The sequence below is a fragment of the Nicrophorus vespilloides genome, unplaced genomic scaffold, assembly GCF_001412225.1.
Source record: "Nicrophorus vespilloides isolate i.1.1-1 unplaced genomic scaffold, Nicve_v1.0, whole genome shotgun sequence".
NCBI lineage: Eukaryota > Metazoa > Arthropoda > Insecta > Coleoptera > Silphidae > Nicrophorus > Nicrophorus vespilloides.
In genome coordinates this window covers 129,634-143,182 of record NW_017099719.1, presented here as the reverse complement: position 1 = coordinate 143,182, position 13,549 = coordinate 129,634, and the positions used below count along the sequence as shown (strand labels likewise).

The window sequence follows — 13,549 nt, the reverse complement described above, 5'->3', positions numbered from 1 at the left end:
TTTCCATCTGCCACGGCTAAATTGAATTTCTGCACATGCGGACAATTAAATCTCATATTTATTATTTTCGTTTCCTTCCTATTTATCTTCATATTAAACTCTATACTTAAGGATACATGCCGTGGGAAATATTTATTGTTACATCAACAATATTAATGATAATACTGTTTCATTCTAATTTATTAAATAGCTAGTCTAATTATACATATTGAAGAACAAAACAAATATACTCCGTCAATTATTACATTATATTTGTTCTTTGAATGTATCAAAAATGTATAATTTTGATTCTGATAATTATAAGTAAGTAAAAAAATCATCAAAGGAGTCTGTTATGAAGTCCGTAGTAATAAATGTCAAATGAATTGCATATTTTCGAAATGATTAACATACGAATGGATGGATGTGATTTCAATTCGAGGGCTTCCTCGGTCGGACTGTTGAAAGAGGTTTCTGTTCGCGGCCGCGGCGATAAATGAAATATTTTCCACTTGAAAATCTATTGGATACTTTTACTCCTTTTGTCGGCGCTCGTATCTGTTTTTGCATAATTTCTAAACTTTATCATCTATTAATTGGGTATGTTCTAATGTGTACTAAAAGAGAGTCATTATGCAGTTGCTTATCACTGCAACACATATACATAAATACTGACTTTATTGTGTTTGTGCAACATGTGCTATCTAAGATTTTATGTGTATCCAAACCAATTGCGTCCAGCCCTACTGGAACCATTAAATCCATTTGGTTTGTAGACAATTCCCCCTCTAAAGACATTATAAATTATATTTTTGTTTTTTTTTCTTCTTCTTTCAAACCTTTTGGTCTACGATCATGTTACCAGTTTTAAAGAGAGCATTTAACACTTGGAAGTATCGTGGAATGTCTTCAGCTATGATCTTCGTTATTTATTGGCGGTTTCTCGTACCTCACAATCTCAAGCATATAATCTGCTTCCTCTGAATTCCATTGTGAGTTTCACAAGTGTTACTCTCTTGACTTTTACGCTGTGGCGACAATTAGGTACTCTTCGGAGAGATTTCAATGGTACCCGAAGAAACCTATTGTAATCTCGCCAAGCCGGAAATGGTTGGACCTTAAATATGAAAAAGCCCTAGAATAACAAAAGCAATAACTGAACATCGAGAAATTTGTTGTTATTTGATACGATTTCAATAGAAAATAAATGTAGCAATCAGTAATTTCCTGTTGTTCTTTGAACCTATAATTTTAGGAAACCGTTTTCACGCTTCCGGAACTGCGTGTAAAAGCTAAGATAGATAAGAAATCCTATTTTGGATTGTTTGGAATGTTTATGGCTGCAAGAGCGGTGTTTGATAGAGCGACCAATTTAACCTTTTCGCACCTCTAACTGTAAACGAGCCGAGTTTCGTGAAACTGGGGGGCGTAAAGTATTCCATATCTCTGCATTGTAATGGACATCGGGGGCCTTCTTGGTCGTTCTTTCTTTCTCATTGTTGCTTTCTCGGAATTGCTTCGTGTCCTTTTCTTTCCCTCTGAGAGGATGCCTCCCCGAGACGCGGCAACAGTCCATCCTCCTCTTCTCATTTTCATCCGAAAGAAGGGACCGTGTAACAGGTTTCTTTCCCATCGGATGTTCTCATGGTGTCGCATGGCATCTGGTTTGCACGTCTTCTTTCTAAACGTTGGTTCCTTTTACAATTTTATGAGAATCTCAATTCCACTTGCTTTCAATTTTATTACCAATTTAAATCCGACATCTCACATAATTAATTGTCCATTTTGTTAATACTCAATAAATCATAAATATTCATAATTTAATAATATTAATACATTTATTGAAATAATTACATATTATTTTGAACTGTAATTAATTAAGTATAATTTTCTTTTTAAATAAAAAAAAGAAACATTGATATTCTGATATTGATTACGTGATCTAATAAATAGAAACTATATAGGAACCAATTACTTGGAAAATAACATATATTATAAGTTAATCAAGCATCACAATAGCAATTTTGTACGTAACATAGGATAAGCCATTATTTTCCGCCTTGGTTGTATAACATTTTCAATTAAAGCTTACTATGAACCAAAAAGTATTCTTTGAAATGAGCGGTTTATGTAAATAATGCAATATTAACTTAAGTAATACCATCTCTTTGTTGTCAAATCTTCAGTAATTTCGTTAATGATTAAATAATGAGCGTTCTTCAGAAAATGAACAAATAATTTAATTGATTTGAAACGACCCAAACCTTTTTTTCTGGTTCCAAATCATGGTACATTTGTGATGTTCTTGATGATGTGTATTATAATAGTTCTCTACAAATATACGTGTGGGAAATAACAAATGGTGATAACATATATATATATTTATGTAATAAAATCCTGCCTGGGAATCTGAACGGAAGGACAAAGACCCAACGACGCGAGTATTGCACGTCCATTGTCGGTAACAACAACCTCCTGAGCTGCACACGGACGTCGCGAATCAGACAAATTAATTTGTACAGTTTAACGGAGGATTAGAAACGGATATTGGTTTCGATGGTAATCCTGAGCAGGGCGCCGTTTATGAAACACTTAATCTATTCCACTCCCATTTTCGGATTCCATTCAAGCACACTTAGTGTAACTAGAACTAAACGACGCAACTTTTCTAGTGCTCTTCTTAATCCGCTTCCTCATTACTCGGGCCCGTCACTAATTTATTAAGTCTGATAGTCCGTAATTTCAGAAACAAAGACTGCCTTTGACAACGGCATAATCTAACGAAGGTTTTCCGGTCCGAAGAAAAAAATATGAATCTTTATACGTACTTCTCAACTTGCTTTAATTGCTCCGATTTGTTTTTCTTTACATAGTTGCTCGTTCAAATCCTCTTTAATAGTAATTGAAAGTACGAAGCTCGAACTGATTTTATGAAAGCTACAATTTCCTGCACAATCTGATACATTGCAAACGGATATGCGACATGCCACCATTGTTTTATTTTTATTTTTAAATTAATATTTCCTTCTACAATAATATAATAATAATAATGAGAAGAGGTCATTCCACGACTTTCACATTGCGACTCCACGCAAGAAATCTTTGATCGCATAAAATCATTTTAAAACAAGACACGATGCTTTAAAGTAATTACGTTCGGTTCGCAATTTCATCAGTTAACTTTTTTCGAACGTATTGTTATTCTTTTCTCATACGATTAAACAATTCAACCTTGCACAAGACGTTTAATTCCCTATTAGTCATTTTATGTTAATTTTCATAACGAGCTTCGTGTGAATTTTTGTCGCAATCCTACCTATACAAAGAATAAATTACCTATAAATTAACTCAAGAAAATAAGAGGAATGACACAAACATTCTTTGAGTATTTTCATTGTTTTTTTTTTCAAGTAATAAAGATCTGCCGTCGGAAAATGCTGGTCTAGTTTCTAACTGCAGATATATGTAGAAGTAGTTATAGTTGTATCTATCTATTTTTTTAATTAAATTCGGATCGTTTTTCTAAAGATTACTAATAAAAAAAAGTGATGGGAATCATAGATTTGTCTGTAACGGAAATCCAAAAGTCAGATGTCAAGTAATTTGAATGCAAATTCATGAATCCAATGACGTGAATGTAACGCAGAATAACAAACAACAAAACATATAGTTTCTTGCTGTATGTGTATCTGTAATGTCTATTCAATTTAAAGTCCGCTGGATTTCCTGCATTATTCAACAGCTGATAAGGGTAGGGGTATATTGTAAGGCGCAGCACGCGTATTTGTAAATAATGTGTCGCGATGAAAATCTCCACTTCTAGCCTTTCTCAGAGGTAATGCATACCCTGTACTTTCTTGGAACAGCTATTAAATTGATTAAGTTGCAGAGGAAACATCGGAGCTGGTTCGGCAACGAAAGGAGTTTATGTAACCGTGCATCATCGGCATTACGCAAAAGCGGTCCACATATAAATTTCCTTTAATCAATCAGCTTTCACAAGACAAATTTGCAAGGTATAACATCCTACGTTGTTTCTCAATAATTATAGATTTATTTCGGTATTGTTACATTCTTGGTACTTGGGATAGTTACGTTGGTTGTGCGAAAAGTAATAACTTTGGATTGATAGCGACATTGTTCTGTTGTTGTTTGTTGTCGAAGCACTGGGTAGTAATTTGTAATATTCCTTGATTTATGTGAATTAAAGTGGTGAGGAGGCGTGGGTACAAATTTTCGTGTCGTGTTGGCTTTCAGGAAGGCAGGGAGACAGCTCTAAAATTAGCTTTCGTGTTCGTCCCAAACTTACTTTAAAATTTATTTCGAAACGCATCATGCGAACGCGCCCAAAGCAAGTTTTATTTTCGATGCAATTATTTAAATAGGTGCAAACCGTTCGCCCCTTACACACATCTCGTCATTTGATCGCAACGAAAAACACGTCGTCTATTTTCAACCGAAATGATTGAATCCTTTTGATTCACTTTCGAAAAGTTTATTTTTAATTATCCATTAATGTTCTCAAGAATGTTTACAAATTATTACAAGCACATTTTATTATACAAGAATATTATCTTAGACCTTTACATTCAAGTAGCATGTTTTATATCTGTAAGCACATAAAATCTATAAATAAGACAAGATAGTTATTAAATTCCTTATTGGGTGTTTTAAAAGTTAAAATTAAATACTGTGGAAATTATAATTATTTATTTATTAAAAAAAGTATAATAATTTTGATGATATTGCAATCAAATGTAGTTGATTAAGCATTAATGTAACACACGACAAAACATAAGATAAGACGGTAATGCAATTGCAGTGTTAAATTGTTAATTAAACCGAATCGAACAATTAAACATATGTGTTTCAAATTGATAAAGACGCGTGTGTTGTTGCACTTCTCACCATTGTTTCAAGGCAATTTTCTACACATATCGAGTGGGTTTCTTTCTGCACGCATCCGCTCCAATTTAGAGAGTTTCCAGGTACAAATGGCTTCGGTACAAAAGAAATGCGTAAGCGTGGAAAGACCTACTTCGATTGTGTCTCCGACGATTACAAAACGAATCGGAGAAACCGACTAAATTTGCACAATACCAACACCGCTGTTTCATCTCTATCTGCAATTACATATAATTGCGCTGAATATAATATATGTGTAGGTGTTTCGTTACAATTTGTAGAAGTCGCCAAGTATTCAATTTCGTTGATGTAGCGACTGTAATTCTCAAGTTTCTCAGATAATAATAAAACAATAATGTAAAATATCAAAATAAAGTAATATATTTAGTTTTAATTTTGCTAGAAGGTATTTCGAGATTGGAGCAGCTGTGATTTGTATCCTGCATCCTTGCTGTTCGCAGAGGAAACAGCTGCGCTTTTAGAATTTATAGGAAATTCGCTAGACTAAATCCATTAAGTTTCAGGCCAATAGGGGTAACTACTGTACTTATCACAATTTGTGTTGATTAGAGTTGTTTTATTTCTATTATTCTCTTAAGAAAAATGGGAAGCTTTAATTGACAGATTGCATGCATAATTTATGTATGCGTATATCACTCAGTGGAACATAGCACTTGCTATTTAAGTAAGTAGACTTCTGCAGTCTCTGGCGCCTCAATCCTACAAGTGTTTATACTGTTCATGTACTTAAGATACTTACGAACACAATCGTGTTTAATTTAGTATTTATGTAAATGTCAACAGCTACCATCAAATTGTGAGAATTCATTATTTTTATACATAAATCAACATAAATAATGACGTATAAGAAATTATCATAATGAGTCTTGAATTACTATTTGTTTAATTAACTATCGTATTGTTAAAATTTGCTCAATATTTCTTCAAACTACTTAACTGCTACTAGTATACTTTGTGATCCTTGCTAATTAAATAAATATTTTTAACATAAATAATTATTGTTATTAGAATAATGCTAAACAAATAATAAATTTAATAAAATGTGTGCTAATCTCCATATTGATTATCTAATTCCTCAAAAATTCAATATATTTACAATGCGATCATTGCTGATAAAATATATATTTGTTTGAAATACAAAATAAAAGATTATAATAAAATCTTCTAATCTCCAAGTTGTGTAAATCATATACAAGGTTGATTTATATTCCTGCATTGCAGTATTATCCGGCAGCAATCGAGAAAACTTTGCGTTAAGGAATTCAGAGAACAGGAAAATGAGAATGGAATAATCCACTCTATGATAATTAAACATGTGTCTTTGTCACAGTAGCATGCGGATTTTGCGTATCGCAGTTGCAATTAAAAGCGACGATTGCACATGCATCTTAATATAATTAACTTTCTAATTAACAATCATCAGTGGGATTCTGCAATTCGCGGCAATTTGAAAAATATGGGAAAGCGTGGGTACGGGCCTTTCTGACAATGGACAATTGCATTTCCGCGTGATTTTTTTTTCATTGAAATACGCGCACTTCTTACGCATGAGATGTCTTCATTTCGCTTTGGTAATAACAGCGAGTTACGTTCAACGAGTTTGGTGATTCAAATACTTGGAATTCTTATTTTACGTTTATACATTTTGTTAGCATTTAAATGTCGTGCTAATTTCAACATTTCCTCGAATGTTATTGCCGCGAATGGATATGATTCAAGCGATTGGAACTTTGAAGCTCGCGGCTAATCGATCTGGATTATGAAGTAAAGGAAACTAAATTATAAACGCCTACGACGATTGAATGTATTTTAGGTAATAGTTGCATATTTCGTTCAATTTAGAAAATTACTGCAAAAATTGCCGCTGCATGCACGCACTGGTAATTTCGGATGAAATAGAAGGACTTCCTATGCTGAATAAATTACGCTCGTTCACAGTTATAATCACCCAATTTGTTTGTTAGATGCAATTTATCAACGGCTTAATCTCACTTCAGCGGGCGTTGATGATGATTTATACCTTCCATTTCCAGATTACGTCCATTACGGTAACGGCGTGGAATTGTGTTAATCATTTGTTGGAGCGCGAAAATGCGTAATTTTCAAAATACGTTTTTGTCCTCTTCATGTGTAATTGAAATACTTCGCAGAGATTTTGCGTCGTTTTTCTTTCAAGTTGCAGACTATGCAAGAAATGCGCCACTAGTCTGTAGAACTGGATGGTCGGAAGGCGCCAGTAGTCATGTTACATGAGCCGATGGGAAAGAAGTTGCAGACTACTTCATTATTTTTTTCTTAAATAATTTATTCCTTAATTATTTACAATCTTGAAACAAGTAACAAAATAATAAAAGTAATACTTGTTAAATTTCACTTACCACTCTCAGATCTTATAAAGTGTCGTAAAAAGTAATTATTTGTCACTCAAGGGATCTCTTTTTTTGTAAATAAAAGTCATTTTGCAATCGCGCATTAAGGTTAATCACTTATGGAAATAGTTTTAGTATGAAAGAACAATTAATTGTTAGCACCTGGAAACAATTGTGATTTTTAGGTGCGAAATAAGTAATTTACCTAAAACTTTTGTCTTGCGTTCTATTCTTTAATAGTTGTGGGAATTGGGTGAATGCCAACTATTTTCGTCTAATTCAATTTTAAACACCTACTAATTAATAACTTGTTTTAATACCTAAAAACATAAGGGAATTGTAGATATTATTGATTTTTTTTTAATGAATCGTTTTCATTTCTTAAAATTTACTCTGATTGCAATTCTTGGCAGAGTAACAATTAAAGGTGAGACCGGACATTTTGCAATAGCTTCTAACGTTACACATAATTGTTTTGAAACGGATATACTAATAAATTTGTAATACAAATCATAATTGCTTCTCAGGATGCAGTCATTCTTCTTTCTACGTACAATTATAGAATAAGCCTAATTTGATCTAATTATGTGTAAAATCTTAGGGGTTGCGTATGGATTTATTTATGTTTGAATGCTGTTCCAAATTTAGTTCACGTGTGCTCGGTGTCTGTACCCTTCTTTACCATCGCAATTAAACGAACCAACCCTTTCAAAGCTGAACTAAAGCGTGGAAGAAAAAATCAGTTCCATACATCCACTTCCTGCTAAGATTAACCCACATACAGTTGTACAGCTGCTCGGATATTCATTTAGAATTATTCAGGGCACGTGTTTTATTTACTTCTAAAACTATTCTTTATTTAGTCCCCCCATCCCTGTTGTACAAATACAAAGTACAACTTGTTTATGTAATACCAATTTGTCGGGTACACATAAAACATACATACGTTTATGATACAAAATAAAACGTGTGCATTGCGTAAACTATAAAACAATAAATATAACTATACATCGATAATTACTTGTTGTAGAATTTGGTGTTTAATGTTTATTTGGCTTTCTAAATTGTATAATAAAATGTAAAATCTGAAGGACTGAAGATTGGTATCTTACAAAAGGGCGCGGTGCTTCAAACAAGAATCGTGATCGAAAATTTTAATATCTCACAATGTGTTTTGGAACGCATTCTGGGACGCCGGAAGGATAGAACTTTTCTTTTTGTCGGCCATTTGGTCAGAATACTAAGTAAAAAAATCTTCCTATTCGGGACTGGTTCTGAATGGTGCGTTCCGATGAAACTGTATCGCAATGCATCTAATTAGGTTTAATTTCAATGAAATGAATATTTTACAGTACGTCCAGCAAAGTGTGAAGTTTGAATAGGATTCTAATTACTATGAAGTTAAAAAAAATTGTGAAAAAAAACTTAATTAGTTTATTACTTCTATTAGGTAATCGCATAAAAAGATGTAACGGAGATGAATTGTAAAGAAATAAGCTTGAAAAGGAATTAACTACATTATTTTAATAGAAAGAAATATAATAATATACTATAGAAATAGACAATAAATTAAAATATAAACTTAGAATTATAGGCGTTTATGTAGTGTTGCTTATAAAATTTGTTAATTGCGTAAATGTAAATGAGTAATCAAGGCTAAATCCATTTATTTTTAGACTGTTATTTTTGTCCTTAAAGTGGGTTAAAATCGCTTAAAATTCGTGTTTTTGTTTGTTTTTTTTTTCAAGAGAATGCAGTGAGCGAAGACCTACCCTAAATGGGAATAAATCTTCTCGGGTTGCAGCCTTATTTGCAGCACACATGGTGCCGTGAGGGTGACGCCGAAAAGGGTCAGCGGATCTTTGAGCTCGTGCCATTTGGCGTCTTATTTACATCCTGTACCAAACAAATTTCCTGCAACATAAGGCTCCCCAACCAACACCTACCTTTCACAACAAAACTGAAAAAAAAACATGAATTTTGAAGCATATGTCACGCTTAAAATGATTCTCTATGTTGAAAAAAATCTTACTCTTAATCTTAAGACAGTGATGGTTTATCAAATTAATAGATATTTCTTTTAATAACGAAAAACATTAATTTACTTTTAATTAACGAAAAAATATTAATTAATATCGGCCTCAATCTGCTACGTAAGATGGATTCGTCGCGAATGCTGTGAGAAATTGGTTGCGCGCAATATTAATTGAACATTACAGGAAATGGATTATCCACGTTGTATCTTAATCGTCCTGCATTATAACTAGGTGCAGTGTTATGGGAAGGAAGTGTTGGCATTCCGAAAATTCAACACAGTTACGCAACAATCTTCCCGCTATTTATGACTGATATTTTTGGCTCGGACATGTTTTCATCCTGTTCTTTGATGAATCGGGAATGAATCTAATTATCCGAGAAGCCATCACATAAATCGGCGAAATTCCCTCCTTACTACAAACTAATATTATCCATTCGGGTTGTAATTTTAGTACATCAGTTCGCGCGTCCGCACGTGCGACCAGTTTTGTAGTTTTTTTTTACTTCGTCTTCTTCATAATATTTTGATCCTCTACGGAAAATAGAGAAACACCGCATGGACAGCTGAAACCTTTCCATCAAGCTTAATTGAAAACAACTTACCGTTTCCATTAATTTTGAAATGCCATTTGAGAGTTTTTTTTTATAACTATATTTGCTTTACGCGTGTTTTCCTGAATAACTATTTAATTTTAGAGTGTATTGGAAACCCGTTGAGCAAGTTATTGTTACGACTTATTTTTACTATTGCTTTACCAATTTACGACTACTGGTTAGTGGATGAATATAATTTGATATAAATAGAGAAATTGCATAATTACTATGTTATTATACCTGAAGGTATGGAACGGATCCTTTGAGCTCTTTGTGTGGTCTGAGCTGTTATTAAAGATTGTGTGCTTTTTTTTGTTGGGGGATGTTTAAATTTGAGAACGTGCCGAACAATGACCGCAACGAGTAGCACAGGAAGGAGGGTATTTTAATGGTAATCGAACACCCATGGAAGTTGGATCGTTTAGCTTAACATTAAGAACGGCCCATAAGGGCCTCGAAGGAGAGGCGAGGGTGAATTATCCGGTCCGGAAATAGAGCGTATTCTTGTCGAGCACGTGCTCGCATCCTCGAATGCAATTGTGCCTTTGGTGCGTTGGCAATATGTATTCAAAAATTGGTAAATCCAATGCCCGTTCTTCAGGAATGTAAATGATCGCGAGATCCGCCTCGGGCTGTCCCATAATGAGTTGATTTCCTTAATGGCGCTTTTTGTGGTGTCTTGAAACCGCATGATTGTATAATTCACATATCCTCTCAACCAACGAGATGCAACTGAAATATGTGTTAATATGAAAGTAAGTGCGTTGGAATTATGTAATCGCCTCTGAATCCTTATCGTGACAAGGGGTATACAAATTGATGATTACACGCTCTGTAAGCAGGCTCATCGCGATGATTTCATGCTCGATTTACATGTATTGCTTCAAAATTACCGAAGAGTTCGAAAGTATATGAAGAAAACATACATTAATCATTGGTAGACCGCGACGCTCCGCTTTTATATTTGATCTCACCACCGGATACGTCGCGACGCTCAACATCCACCGATAAAAAATAGTCCAGTTTTAGTTCGGCTGCCTACAAATATACACACTTTTCATGGTTTATACTCAATCGTTGAAAGAAAATCGTTAGCTTTCTGCATAAACAGACAGAATGTACACAATACCGAGAAGAAACCTTATTAACGAAATCATTCCAGCTTGCAATATTCACGTAAGGCTTTCCAATTTAATTATCTGCATTATTATGTATAAAATAAATATATTACAAACATAATTTATTTACTTTATTTATTAAATTTGCAGTTTTCTGCAGTTTTTTTTAATAACATCTTCCATATGGAACATTCATTTAATAATTTTGATATTGATTAATGGCTAGAATGTAATTATATATTTTCTTGTTTGTTACGGTAATAATCCACCTACTATTGTAATTCAATTTATGAATTTAATATTATATAAGTCCGGTATGGTCTAGTGGCTAGGATACCTGGCTCTCACCCAGGAGGCTCGGGTTCGATTCCCGGTACCGGAATTCTTTTTATATTTTCTGTTGATCTAATTAATTTCATGCAAGAAACTTTTAAAACTATGTACCTTTTTTTAAAATATGCTTTATATTTACCTCTTTCCTTAATTTTGATTATTATAATATTATATTGGGTAGATAGCGCTTTGGTCCTAAATGGGCCAATAAAATTATCTGTCTCTATTTTTTTTTTCAATTAATTAATTTCTAATGTAAATTATTGCCTTGTTACAGACTACAATAAAAGTATATGCGAAATGTCTTCGTCCAGACATTGAATACAAAACGCTGAGCATTACATTTCAAACAACATGCAAAGAGGTTGTGTCCACTCTTCTTGGAAAGTACAAGATGAAGCATCGAGATCCGAAATTGTTTTATCTCAGCATGGAAGTTACGATGCGTAAAGCCGGTGTCCGCACCCATCTGCCTCTTGACGAAGAAGCGAGGCCAGCGGTCTTACAAAGTTGTCATCCCAAAGGCGATTCCAAGTAAGAATTACAATACAAATTGTTGCAATAAACCAACAGAATTAACGTAAGCATCTTTCTGTTTTTCAAGATTTTCTCTACAAACAAGACGCGGAGGACTAGTGAAAGTTTACGACTCTGCTCTCAATAGCAACTCACAATATAAAAGTCTATTGATAAGTGCGAAAACATCCGTTGATGATTTAATTCACCTCCTTCTGAATTGTTCGAGCAGCAAGGAACGCGTAGAACAATTTTCTTTGTACGAGGTGAATAACGAAAAAGAGCAACAACGAAAATTGCACCCAGACGATAGACCACTTCAAGTACAAGCTATTTGGCTTCCAACTAACAAATGCCACTTCTTGATCCGCCGAAATCCCGATTACCTTCCATTATCCCGAAGAAAATTCTACTGGCCTCCAGCCATATCCTCATCAACTTCACCGACGAAATCCACCCAACAGTCTGTGAACCTATCTAAATCACAATCATCCCTTTTAAGCAGCAAAAAAGAAGCAACGAAAACAACTACCAAATCCAGTATCCCGCCTACAATCGCCGAAAACAGCAAAAGTAACAGCGGTCAAAGCCCTTCCTATGCAGACTACGAAAACTACTTTTACATTTAAACTTCCCCCCAAATTATTTCTAAATGTAAGTTGCAATAACATTACAAAATGTATTCAAAAATTAACGTTTTTTTAATTTTTTTTTATAGGAGTGAATCTAGTTCGTCTCTGGAGCATTTTTTATGAGACTCTTGACCAAAGAAATTCGTCTGGAATGAATGCCTCCTCTTTCAATAACACTCAGCTTCTCAGTTTTTTCTTGCATTTCAAATACGATTTTAATAAATTCAGCGTACAATACAGCACTTCGTAAATTTGTATAAAACCCAAAGATTAGGTTATTAGCACGTAAGGTTTTATTTTAAATGTAATGTGACTTGTATATTTTTGTGTTTGAGTGCAATTATAAAGCATTTAATTTAAGTTTCCTATGTATTATTTTCGTTTTAATGTAAATTATTTCTATACCAAAGATGGATATATGTTTTTTTGTAAATATTTTTATCGTTTCGTATGTATTTCTTAAGGCATTACAATAATAAATAATAATTATTCGTATGGGATACCATGAAACATCCCTGAAAATTTTAATTTCTTCTTTTCTTTTATTTACATAGCTTCATTATTTATATAGCTCCTCTACAGTAGTTCTTCGAGTTCCTTAAACTGGTATTGTGATCGAGCTTCTTTTACATTTTTATAAATTCTAAATTCCTCTATTTTTTTTTATTTGGTAACTGGTATATTTTGATCCCTTTTGCAATTATATAATTGTTTAGCGCATCAACTCTGCTCTTCTCCGTTCGGAAGTTTTTTTTTGTTATTTCTTGTTTCATATGTGTATGTTTCAAAACTCATATGTAACTTTAAGTTAGTTTTCATTTTCTTGTTTTTTATTATATGAATTGTGGTGCACGTCTGAATCTTCATTAATGCATCCAGGTCAGGGAGCAGTACCCCACTCTGTTAAATATGAGCCATCGTCGGCGAGGAACTCTGCGAACATTTCCGAGCTTCTTATTCTATACAAATCCACCCGCTTTAGATTAACCATTACAACCATATTTCCATCTTTTATACAGTTTTTGTCTTCAATTGACATGATAAA

The 13,549-nt window shown here is 33.6% G+C and overlaps 1 protein-coding gene and 1 non-coding gene across 2 annotated transcripts in view; both read left to right on the top strand.

Annotated features, from left to right (window-relative positions):
- The window catches only part of LOC108565363, a 15,475-nt gene extending 2,649 nt beyond the window's left edge, over positions 1-12,826 (top strand). Inside the window, exons 3-5 of the mRNA XM_017924790.1 lie at positions 11,634-11,890; positions 11,961-12,526; positions 12,591-12,826. Coding sequence (XP_017780279.1) covers positions 11,634-11,890; positions 11,961-12,501 — 798 coding nt within the window. The 3' untranslated portion in view covers positions 12,502-12,526; positions 12,591-12,826. The remainder of the gene's footprint in view (positions 1-11,633; positions 11,891-11,960; positions 12,527-12,590) is intronic.
- Positions 11,334-11,405, top strand: Trnae-cuc. The gene has a single exon. It is a non-coding gene; the product is annotated as a tRNA-Glu (tRNA).
- Positions 12,827-13,549: the final 723 nt, after the last annotated feature.